This window comes from Varroa jacobsoni, unplaced genomic scaffold, assembly GCF_002532875.2.
Source record: "Varroa jacobsoni isolate VJ856 unplaced genomic scaffold, vjacob_1.0 scaffold_21, whole genome shotgun sequence".
Taxonomy (NCBI): Eukaryota; Metazoa; Arthropoda; class Arachnida; order Mesostigmata; family Varroidae; genus Varroa; species Varroa jacobsoni.
Genome location: NW_019212923.1, coordinates 191,202 through 204,181, shown reverse-complemented (window position 1 = coordinate 204,181; position 12,980 = coordinate 191,202). Strand labels below are relative to the sequence as shown.

The 12,980-nt window shown below is 40.0% G+C and overlaps 1 protein-coding gene across 1 annotated transcript in view; it reads right to left on the bottom strand.

Annotated features, from left to right (window-relative positions):
- LOC111273817 (uncharacterized) overlaps positions 1-12,980 on the bottom strand; it is a 58,731-nt gene that overhangs the window by 2,827 nt on the left and 42,924 nt on the right. Inside the window, exons 13-15 of the mRNA XM_086973635.1 lie at positions 6,013-6,254; positions 4,222-4,361; positions 3,610-3,771 (exon numbers count right to left, since the gene is read on the bottom strand). Of these exons, the coding sequence (XP_086829761.1) occupies positions 3,610-3,771; positions 4,222-4,361; positions 6,013-6,254 (544 nt within the window). The remainder of the gene's footprint in view (positions 1-3,609; positions 3,772-4,221; positions 4,362-6,012; positions 6,255-12,980) is intronic.

The window sequence follows — 12,980 nt, the reverse complement described above, 5'->3', positions numbered from 1 at the left end:
ACCCGAGTTCCGATTTCTATTATCTAACATACTACCACGACAAATACATCATCTTAATTCAGATAATGTTCAATGCAATGATTAATTATTCATACATGCGCGCATATTCTGTTTCTGTGATAAATTATCACAGATGCCAGTAACAAATGCTAATCCTACTAACGCTGCAACAGTTACAAACCGATTCATCTAGTTCGTTAATTTACTTTGAAATTCAGTCAGCTTCTCAAGCCAAACAGCCACCAGACGCCTTGGGCAATCTGCGGTTCACAAGCAGACACGCATTAAGATCTGAACTCTACACCCCCTCAATTCCAGCTCCATATTCATGAACCTCTCCGTCTTCCTTTGCCCTTATCCCTCGTTATTCGCACCGTCTACGTATAAGGCCCGCATGTTAATGATTTTGTTGTTGTATCGTAGAGAGTATCGTGTCGGCCGACGCCGATATACTGTTCACAACAGTAACAATGATGAGGTACGTTCTACCGTCGTGCTTGCCAGCTCAGCGTTCGAAAGGACAGCGGACGCGCACATGTTCGTGTACGTCTAAATCCAGTCAACGTTGTATGTCCAGTCAGGGGCAACAACAGGCTGTGTGTACTAGTTCGATGCTACGGAGTTTTTTTTTCACATGAATATATATAATAATGGCTTAGAGAAAAAAACACGCCTAGTTCTAACAACAACTCGAATAGGAATCAGCAGAACTACGTTTGATCGATAGGATATGGTCATCGTTATTAACCTTGCACACTCAAAAAGTATCCAGAGATAATAAATATATAGCCAAGGTGTGAAATAATCTCATATATGCAGGATCATACGGGAAAAAGCCGACAGAATTTAGAATTGGGTACAATATGGATCGGACCCAATATCAACCTGAGGACAGCGGACAGACCGATAAATCTAAGCACTTGTCGAGTTTCATTCATATTGAGACTAGCCTCGAAGGCCGGATGGCAATAGGATCTATGCCGCGCCAAGGGTCCTTTGAAGCGAAAATGTATCTTTTAGGTACGCCTATCCAGCTACGTTTATTAGGCAAAACATATACAAATAGCAGTTCTCAGCTGTTGATTGCAACGATTCAGTCGAATGACCGGAATCGAATCTCTGTAGCACAGAAAGGAGTGGACCCTCGTTAATCACAGATAAATACCTAATAAGTGATCTTTGATCGTAAAAGACAATTAGCTGTTTATATCGATGTTCTCTATTTTACCGATAATTGTAGACATGTATGATAAACGAGGTGTACAACGATGCGTATCGGTGCAAAGGTACCTATGATAGTTATCCATGCTTTTCTGCGTGATCGAGTGTAGGCGATCGATAAGCGACACTATTTCCTTTTTATCTGACTACTACGAAGCAGGCCAACATTGAGTCACCTAGTGGGGCAAACTTCATTGTGTTTGTAGTGTAATATATTTTTAAAAGATTCAACATCACGCTGCTATCGAACCTATCCTGTACTATAGCAGGCATAATAGACAAAGCTTTTAAGTTTCAATATCTACTGTCGTGCAAGCCAGTCTAATGTCTTGACATGACAGTTTGATGCCCTTCGAAAAATTAATGGTTTTTATTTACGAGTTGGAGAAAAAAACAATTTAAGCCTATATAATCTGTAGAGAAAAACTGCAACGACATATAGAAGCCGAGGACACGATGGGATTTTTCACGAATCCAGCTCTTTGTTAGATTCTATAGTAGATCGCGACACATGCGACACTCAGAAAATTACGGTGAGCACAGACTACTACCATAGCAATGTTTTGATACAGTTATCTTCGTTTAACTGGTAGTTGTTTTCACTATGCTTTGCGACTTTACCAGATGGTTCGATCTACTTCAACTTCATGTTAAAATCGAATGCTACCTGGGTGTGTTTGTAGCTTCAGTCTTCCTTCGAATCTGCGTAAGGCCCCAATACTGAGTCTGATTGTTTGTCTTTCAGTATTCCATCTGTGTCTGTTATTTGTGAACATTAATGGTCAATAAAGCTACTACTGTCTATATATTATTGCTATTGCACGAACCGCAAAACTGATGTTGCAGTTGTTTTTACTAGCCCGTCAGCGAGCTTCCTCGTTCAAAGATGATTTCCTCTGCCTTCGCCACCAGACCAGTATGATACAAAGGACATTGGCAGCGGTTATTTTGATAAAAAAAAAAAAAAAAAAGTACTACATTTGCGTACTTTCGTGCTTCAAAGAAATGCCCACCGGATGCAAGGAATAATCAATATTTTCTATCGATCAAGATCATTTTTCGACATGTTCTTCCGAGACGCATGTTGAATATCCGCTTGCTTACGATCCTTCCTTTGAATGGTGTTACGTTTTGTCTGCATGAACAATGGTGGTTCACAATTTTTATCTGGGACAATTAATATCCTTTTCATCGATCTACCTAATGCTTGCTAGCCAATGCCGACTGGTCTGCTAGGTCAGTTATCGTTCAAGCCTCATGGCACTGAGAAATAGAAACCAGGAATAAGCAAAAATCGATATTTATCGGTCATGGACGCACCTACGCCTCCTTCTCGCTCCACTTTGACACCGACGAACGTGCACAGCCTCAATTTGTAGACAGAAGGAACAGAAAGGAGCAGACTCGACGATAGAATTTACATAGCTTCTAAAATCTATTTGTTTTTCGTTCGCAGACAATAGTAGCGATAACTGAGACTGACCAATTCAGCGTTCGACACACAATGGACGAAGCCATTGCTTAGTTTTTGCAATTACCTGCAAAGCCATGCAGTGCTACATATGGTTTAATTCCCTTTTCTCTATCTCTTTCGTCCCTGGATCGTTGCGCGTCTCTGACTGCGGAAAGCCGTGGAACACGGTCAATTTAGATAGACCATACGCTCGCATATATAGTTTTTTAATAGTCTGAGAATAAGTTACTTGATAATAAAAATAAGATTTTTCCTCTCAACATTTTATTGCTCTCATTCCTGAAAATCAAGAGAAATTTTGCATTTCTATTATATGTGATTCTGTTGCTACTTTGGCAGATATAAAGTTAAGATCTTCAAACAGATGGCTGACTTTTTCTCAAGTGGTCAAGAAAGCTTGCCCCACCCTGTGTATATATATTTATGTATGTATCCCTTGTACGACTATTTAATCACTAACAGCCATAGGTAGATAATAAGCTTCATTTAGAGCTGGCAGAACGAGCGGAGCTGGCAAGGGAAATCTTTATGACGTCTCTGGGTATAAGACTAGTATTTTAGCTTTCAAAAAAAATATATATAAAATAAAAAGAGCAATGCAGACTACGTCTTAAGAGACGCCACCACGTACCGAAGAACTTCTGTGTTGATACTTAAAGTAATCAGAATTACGATTAAGACGGAGGTTGTTTAATCGACGCGCACATAATAAGATAAAAGGTCCGCATATTGCCACATTGTCTTGCTTTACATTACAGCAAGAAAGGTCACTACGTTCTCCACTTATAAACCATCTCTACAGAGTATAGATTTGACTCTATCACACCTAAAGGACTATTTACTCTATATGAATGTATATATATATATATATATTATATATATGTTAGTGGTTTCATAAACGACTTCGTGCTTACCTGTGGGATCCTGTGGGCTCTACTGCTGGTATTGTTGCTATGCTGGTTGTGGCTGGTTCCATTGCCGCTTCTTCGTAAAGTACCACAGGTATCTGCAAGCAGTTCGGCGGCGGACTCGTGACTCAGGTCCCCAGCTCCACCAACTGAGAATCCTCCGTACCCCTGGAGGTGAATAATTAAATAACAATTTAACGTTAAACCAGGCACAAACACAGCCCGCCTCGTTCTTAGATTTAGGCGCCTGAAGCAACGGTTAGCAACGACGCCAAATAAAACAGTTCGAACAATCTGGTTTAGTAAGATATCACGAACAAGCAAGTTAACTCATCTTCGATTTAGTAGTTGATTTAGGTGTAAACTTAGTGTTTTTGTTATTTTCTAATTTGTATTAATTTTCTATATTTTTATATTTATTTTTCTATTGAACAAAAAAAAAAGAAAAAAGACAGAGAGAGAGAGGAGAGGGAGAGAAGATCTCTTGCTTCTCAACTGGCTTTCGACATAGAGTGCCTTTCTTGCTTTCCATAGTTACAGTTCTGTATTTATTATGTAGACAAATAAGAGCGTTATCTTTATTGCAGTCAGTTCCAGAAGATGCGATCAATCACGTACCGGACTAACGACTGGATCGGTGACGGATAGCTCCGTGGAATGAGCACTAGCTGCCCCTCTTTTCACGCCACCCCCTATGAGACCTCCCGTCGAGGTAGTGTAGAATAAGCCACATTCGCCATCCTCATGAGTTGTAAAATCTGAGAGATACAATATTGTTTACGTTATAAATGGGTAGTTTTGTCCATTAAAAATATTATACCCTTTCTCACGTTATCGGCTGGTTTTGCTAAGAACAAAATAATGAAACCATCACTAAACGATACTGATAGATAAAGGTTTACCCAAAGAAAGTTTGTTTACTTGTTATTCAGATGGAATTTAACGTCGTAGTTATAATCTCAGCCAGGAACGTATTGCGTTGAAGTATCACCGATGCTCAGACGAAAGTGAGCATATACTTTGTAAAAGCCGCAGCTGCAAAACATCTAAGTCAAAGTAAAGAGCTGGTGGTGGAAGAAAGATGGAGGACTGAACCGATGCCGGTGACCTGCTATGATATGCATTCACAGGATATAGCACTTAAACTAGAATAAACTCTGGCGAGCTGTTTGTCATAAGGCTGCTCTTCGTAATAGAAGAGACTCTGTTTGTGGTAAAAGCCAATGCGTCGATTTGAACAAGAGCGAGCTACTGCCCAATTTCATCACGCTAAACGGACCCCCTACCGAAATCAAAGATTTGGTTTTCTGCTAGAAATCGGCTGTCTATTTTATTGCTAGTCTTCGTGCGGCTTCTGAAAAACCCGACGAGGGCTTCAGTAGGTCTTAGACTGAAAATATATCAAAATAGCTCAAAAAACCAATCACGTTTTATACACCTAGAGTTTTTCTTCAAGAAATACAAAGGAAGATACCATTTATCAAGTGGACCGTCCAGATAAGTTTCAAAAAGGCTTTTTGTGCTTTTGTATGTTGCAGTCTTAGAACGTCCGGCCTTTCGTTAGCCTAAAATTTAATTTCGCTAATTCCTTTCTTGTTTATAGCATTTGAAATATTGCCTAACGCACGCTCACTGTTGAGAGCTCATCTACGAATTAATGAAGCAAATATCTTAAAAAAATTATAAAAAACAATGGTGAGTAGTTTAGGCCCCGAGTCGAAAGAGTGACTGCGGTAAATAGTGCTTGTATACGCCGATAATAACATTGTTATTTTCCTTTATCTATAAAGCTTATACTTTATTTTATTTGAAATTGTTTGTTTCTATTCAGATATTGTTTTAGAAACAAAGCGTTAAAAAATCCCAATTAAAGCGCCGTATCCCTTATATATAACGTATGCATATATATTTTAAAATGAAAATCTATCGATATACGTTTGTGCTGCCTTTTAGTTGACTCACAGTACATAGCGTTTTACTCGGTTTACTTCAGAGGAAAAACAAAGTGGACAATTTGGTCTCATCCAAATATGTGGTCCGTCTGCCTACGGTCTTTCTTTAGGTATATCTTATTTGAATATACTTGAGCTGCTTTTAAATCAGATCCCGCTATAAAATACTATCCACAACTATCGCACCGCTCATTCACTGTTCCAGGTTGCAGAGTTCAATCGTCTTATTGTTCTGAATCCTATTCCGTGGATCTCTTCGCGTATTGGTTACTAAGTTGAATCACTTAACTATTTGTGTGTTCAAACCGCAAAAAGTTATCTAACAGTTTAGATCTATTCCATTGGACGCCCGTAGTCGCAATTGAGCCGTAGCGGCAATAGTAAGTGCGGGCATACTAAAGATTAGGTGAGGGATAGACTGTCTGATGATGGCCGGCCTTACCGCCCGTCAATCTACCTGGACTGTTCGTAGAGATGACTTGACGAGGATGCTCAGCGCTTTTTATCTTGCCGAGCTGCTTCAAGTCCATCGTGTCGCCGGCCAGGCCTCGATGTCCTGTATTGGCCGGCTGTTGTTGGATGATGTCTGGTGCGCGGTTGAGGTCAAACAGCGAATCCGAACAATTTAGGTCACCAGCGTTTCCCAAGGGGCCGAGACCCCCAACGGAGCTTGCATCGGCCTTAAGCTGCGTCACCGACCTATAATCAACACAACAGACTTAATAATGCATCGCCAATTGATCAAAAAATGTTTCATTTTCTGGCAACATATTATTATATCTATGCTACTAACAAAAGTGAATTAAAGTGATGATGATCGATGTTTAATAATGACGAGATCCAATTGTATGAATAGCTTTGTTGATTTTTTAAGCAAAGGTTTACAAAAGTCCTTAACGAAAGAGGGAGCTCATTTAAATGTGAATCGTTCTATTCTATAATATATTCTTTACATTTTTCAAGTGTACCATGAACTGTTTGTTTTTTTTCCTCAAAACAACAAACAAAGGATACTCCTTACTAAGAAAAGTGGGAACAGGCCACCATCAACATCAGGGATAGGCATCAGGCAGAGTTAATTAGTCGAGCACTATCGTTAATCGTTTATGTTCAATTGTGATCATGGGATCACACGTTCTTCACAAGCTTTCACATGATCTTTAAAGGATTTAGTTTAACTGATCGGAGTAAACCACTTCATAAATGAAGAACCTTTAGTGGACGCCGCTCAGCATATCGGTTGCGGCTTCAATGTAAAACATGGATGCGATCGCTGCTAATTGAGGGTGGTTTTTCCCATTATTGGTTTCCAATTATAGTATTTAAATGTTCTAATATTCGTTAGGGATGTTACTTAGAAGCCGTGCAACAGTGGTATTGCCCTCATGGGCTTTTCCTCCACCATGAACTCATAAGTTCACTCGGTGCTTTGTCCCAAACGTAAAGCTATGGTCAAAACGTCTGCATTAAATCAAACAATTCAGTTCTCTAAATTTACATACGATGCTGCCAGAATCATGATATTCATATAGAAGAATCATTGTGTATTGACAACAACCGCTAGACCTGCGCACCCCAGCGTACACTAGAATAAAGACATTGTTTTGGAAAATACGTTGCCTTAATACAAGCGTTTTTCTCATTTAGTTATCGATGCGGCGGTTTGAAGGGCCATACCCCTGATTAGACGAGGCCAACAGTAGATCAATAAAACATAACATGCGTAAATAGAGGGAATCAATAGTATTTACATCACTTAGTAATCCATTGTCTCGTACTGACAAAAGATCTGAGTACCGCGAAGTATCGCCCTAACAATCAGTACCTTCACCGGGCCACTGAAACTAGAGAGACTGGTCAAGCCGGACTACCTGTAAAAATAGTAGCATTCCCACGGCACTCAAGCCATTTCTGACAAGATCTGATTTTGTAAACCTTCCATAGATTCGTGACGTTTCGTCATCTGATCCAGTTTTAACTGGGGACCTTAATCAGCAACACAACTAATTTCGTGAGTATGTAGGCGCGAAGTCATTTCTCGAATTGTTTCTCTTTCATATCAGCTTGCTATTAGCCATTATGTACCATGTTACGATGCGTAGATGTCCGATTTTACCTATTTTGATCGTTGTTAATAATAAAAATAATATAGTACAGGTTTATATTTCCGTAAAACGGGGGAAACATCTATTTGCAGAAAAGATTTTCCGAGTGCAAATAAACCTGTGTGTTTGTTTGTTTGTTTGAACGAATCTGTCTACTTTCTAAAAGTAAATTCTTAGATTTTTATTATTGTATGACTCGTTCGGTGAATAAAAACGGCATCTACGGGGTCGAGACCAGCGTTCCTTTTCAACACAAAAGAATCAAACCGATCCACAGCCATACATATACATATACATTAAATCGTCGAAAAAAAAGTTTCAAGCCAAAGTGTAAGTAAATATATGTTTTTTTAATATTTTAAAACAATATTTCCACACTAAACATGCGCAATTTGGGTCAAGGATCTTCGTTCATTTTCCTGGGTGCAGCATAATTTCATCGCTATGGAACCTTTCTTGATTTCTGGACGATAAACTGTTACAAGCGGTTTTTTTAATTTTTCCGTTGAAACAACGTTACCGTTATTACTGCAGAGACTGAAACAGATCATAATCTGCCCGAAACCTGAAAACAAAACCCAGAAATTGTCCACCTCTCCCTTGATTAACTGTTTCGTAAACGGTTTCAAGTTTGATTTTGCAAACGCAATTGAGTGGATGACCTTTAACTTAGCATCGCGCTGCTTACTATAGCAAGTTTCCTTCAGTTGATTTTACAATAGATATTCGATTTTTGGCGATGTCATATCTACTCAGGTCCTGATTTTGCTCAACGATCGCAACTATTTTACCAATTTTTTTCATAGTTAATCAGCCGCTACGATTTTTCCTGTACGAAATTTCCAGAGCTAGCTTGACAAGAGCATCTTTTGCTTCTCCCGATAACACATCTTGGGCATAAACAATTTACAAAAACGCCTAAACGTAAGACTGGTGTGATGAACCGAATATATTGTCGCCGTTACTGTGTTAATCACAGGGAATCGGTCAAAAGATCGGCTATTAGTGTGTATAACAATACTAGGTAAAAAAATAGCTGGGTATAATAATACTTAATTCATATTTATATAACAACTTTTCTCTTCATTTGTCGATAACAATTAAAGTGTTCGATTTCGGCTAAAAAAGCGTTTCGTATCGAGAACATACACAAACGGTCGCTCCATGTCCAACTTTCTTGTTCCTTAGTATCCGCTGAAGAACATTAAAATCTTCCTTTGACTTAAAATAAAGCCACAATTTTTCTTTCATCTGTACGGCTGTTCAAATGAGCGCTGATTTTGTATCGGGTTGGATGTGAAAGAGATAGAAAAGTATTCACTGATTAAAGATTTTTTTACCGATAAAACGTTCAAGAGGTCCATACCAGACATATCCCGAAATCTATATTAGAGTATTTCGTATATTTTCTAGCTTATTCGTGTTACTGTTCATTTCTAAAAAATACTCTCGATTTTAACCAGGCCCACGTCGATAACTGATTTCTTCGTTTGAAGCACTACAGTGATTCCACTAAAAATTCATCGTTAAAAACACGGCTAAAACATGTCTCCTTTTTGGGCACTGCCTTCGATTTGCTGTTAATGTTTCTTAGAAGTTTTCAGTATGTCGGTTCTATGTTCGTTCTTCGACGACATCATTAGTTCAACGTTGGTTCAAGGCGGTGAACCAACAACAGATAAAAACGTCGAATTTTCAACAACACTGATTTTCTAATCACGTTCCATATTTAAGCCTAATCGAATCGTGTGCCACATAAGAAGATTACTTTTGCACATATGGGCTTGTGACAATTTATGCTCAAATCGAACCCATATAATGTTCATCCCTGATCCTTAAAAGCTTGAGCCACCTAAAAAGACATCTGCCAACATCATATTCTTCTAGTGGTTACACTAAAGTCGCTCTTTGCTGCAAACGAGCGTACCAGTACGCAGCAAGTAAAACACCGTTTGCTACATACGGACGTTTATCGAGTGCTACAGCTGATTCCATCGAATTCGACGCGGTAACGCTTCTGTGCTAAACAGAACTTTAGCTCTTCGGTACTGGGTTAGAAAACGGTTTCTACGTTAACGTTTCCTCGTGCGATCACACTGCATCCTACTGACTTTCGTATTTTCGGTGCCAATACATCTAGTGCCCTTCATACATGCATCGACTGATTTTCTTTTGCCTTTAAAATGCGTTTTTCGACGCTGTCGTCGTTGACCTCAGCCCTAGTCTCAAGTAGGTCTTGAATTTTATTTGGCTTTTCGAACCTTACTCATGAAAAGAGGTGTTACCCCCCCCCCCATCTTCCCTCCCCCAGCGTTAAAAGTCAACAGATTTTCAGGTCTAAAAGCTAAGCGACGATATTTGTACCCAGGTGCCTCCTGGGTTACTTCGCCAATTCCATCCCGTACTACTTCCGTCATGCATTTCCTCCTCCAAGTTTTACTCGTTGTAATTACGGTCAATTCATGTGCTACCAGCGTCTCTCCTCAGCAATCTTTCGTTAACGCTTTTATGTTATCGAAAGCTAAAAAGAAACGTGCTAAATTTTGACAGGGAGGTGAAGCCAGAAGGAGGACAAAAAACCTTCTGTCCTTAAGCGCTGTCGCTGGGCTAGTTAGGCCCCAATGGGTAACTAGGCCGATCATTCAGCTCGAAATGATGCCAAACCACAGTCGGTACCGACAAGCCGCATTATTCCAGAGTCGAACATTACGTAGCAAAAGCACAACACTCGTCTGCCTTCTTGATGTCGCGGCACATGATGGTCACTAGTCCTACAAGCCTCTGTTAAATAAAAGGAGCACTGCAAAAAAAACGATCTGTCGCCATCGTCGATGGGGATTACGGCGGCTAACCAGTTACGTCAGACATTAAACCCCACGTGCCTTAAGAGTGACGTGTCTCTAGATCCGTTACGATATTTCTGAAATTCTCCAGGTTATATGCCAAGCCAGCTGTCGTAACGGGATTAATAGATAACCCTATTTGACGATTATGTAATCGTTTGAATAGAGCGCTGTAGGGGACGGAGGACGGGGCTGTTTCGTCTCATAATGTGCTCTGCTGGATTTCCAGATAACCGGACCTTTGCATTCTATTCGGTCACATTTAGCTCCGAGCGGTATTGGCTCCCGTTACGTTTGGTGAAGCAAATCAGTCTTTTTTGTGCCAAAGGCGGGAGAGAAATACCTACATCTTGCCTTCGCCGGAACTTCGGTAATAACAGCCACGCGTTTCTATGTAAGGGCAAACTGTACTCAACCTTATGCAGGCAAAATATAGCTATCTATCTATCTATCTATCTATCTATCTATCTATCGGAAATGTATATATAGGTAAAAGGCCGTATCAGATCGATTCTTGATAAATGTATTGGTCTAGGGGAAATAAAAGCGCACAAAATATTAAAAGACGACACTAGCGTTGACTTGTCTACAAATGAAGAAAATGGAATGCTTTAGTCATTACTAATGCTAAACATAAATGCTTTTATTTACTTTACGCTGAAATTAGAATAAAAAGGTTAGAAATTTTCGGAAGCTTCTGAGCAACCAACCATCCTTCCTTTTATCAATGAGAGGAATCTTTGATAGCACTCAACATACGACACTCCTCTTTGTCCCGTCTAATATTAATGATCGGTGCCACTAATTAAGGCAGTTGAACCCGCTGGTGTACATATGGATCTACACTGTGGTGAACGCATATGTTCACATCTCAAGTAGTGTAAACAACTAAGTGAGCTGTCCCATAGAAACGAGCAGAACAGGAAAAGTGAATGGGAGACCTCTAGCAGGAAGAGGGATCCCAGCGGCTCCCAAAAGACCCGGTTCGGAAATGACGACAAACCTATTCAACCAAGCCCTCAGGTTGCATTCTCTTTATAGAAACTCTCCAATCTTATAACGACTTATTAGCAACATATTCCACCCTTTCTCTTCAGAATTCTCAATCCCCTGAACTGAGCCCACATTAGGCCTGTTTGCTTTAGCTTTTGGATGCCTAGGAAAATGGGCGCATATCTTATTCAGACAAAACTATAGATGCCACAAAGTAGCATATGTTCTCTTTAAAACAAGGTTGGTCATAAGCCACTCCAGCCTCACACGCCCCACGCGGCCAGTGCACGCGGGCAGAAAATCATGGACGGCCAGCACGAGTATAACTATTCAAAGTAAGCCCCAAAAAATAACTAAAACAACCATTGAAACTGAGGTGCCTCATATGCAGGGCGCACTTCATTTCTGGCTCGTTGAGTTTGCAGATTCCAGGCATCTAGCGACAACCAGCTCATAACTTCGAGTTCCGCGCCTTTGTGAAGGTCACGTGTACGCGCGAAAGGGTATTTGCTGCGCTAAGGGAGGTGGTTAACTGTAGAAAATAAGTTGCGACTCCATTACAAAGAAGCAGTCAAATTGTAACAAACGAAAGTGTTGATTTGTATCGAAACAGCTGTACTTGTATACTATTACTGTATTGTATCATTTCTGTAATGACAAAGTAACTATTCGTCACCACTTGAGCAGAAGTAAATATACACAAGGCGGCAGAAGGTTGGCAGGAGGTTGTCACGCAAACGGGAGCGATCTAGGGTGAGTGGATTGTCTGAAGACAACGTTTGGATCCTACTTGAGCCTGCGGTAAGCTCAGCGTCTACTTTATGACATGTTTGCATATTTGACGTGTAGGTCTGAAAGAGGCCAGGAGACTTGTAATGGACGACCTAAAGAAAATAGGAAAAGTATCCGGCTGCAACAAAAACAGCCTTCTAGTCCAAGGGGCGAACGCAAAACCTCGAGACCAAGAGGCATTGACAGAACTGGTTTAATCTTTTCGCAGTAGACTATTTTCCCTTAGTGCATTGCATTTCATATCGTTCCGTTATACCTATAAAGGCAGGAACCATAGATTAGGGATTGGACTGTCCGTAAATGCTGTTATAGTTAGTTTAAAATGTAAATTAACGTAAGTGGAGATTTTGTAGCGCGATATGACGCAAGTTTTTCGTTTTTCATAGCTGTTATTTGTTTGTTACATTTTTCTATTCCATTACCACTAGCAGTCAACGAAGCCGAGCAGCATTCCAGAAGAAACATTTGTTTTTTTTTTTCTTTAACTATCGAGATGGATACTGACCTTGAATGCTAGTTGTCGCCCTTTGGCCAACCTTTGACCGAATCGTCTTTCTCAGTTTCATCACATATTTTTTTTTTTTTTGCCTTTCATAATCAACCTAGTAGAAACGATATCAACCCTGGGTCCGTTACATTATGAACGAAAATTAGCAGAATCAAAAGAGGACCTGCGATCATTTTTCAAAAGT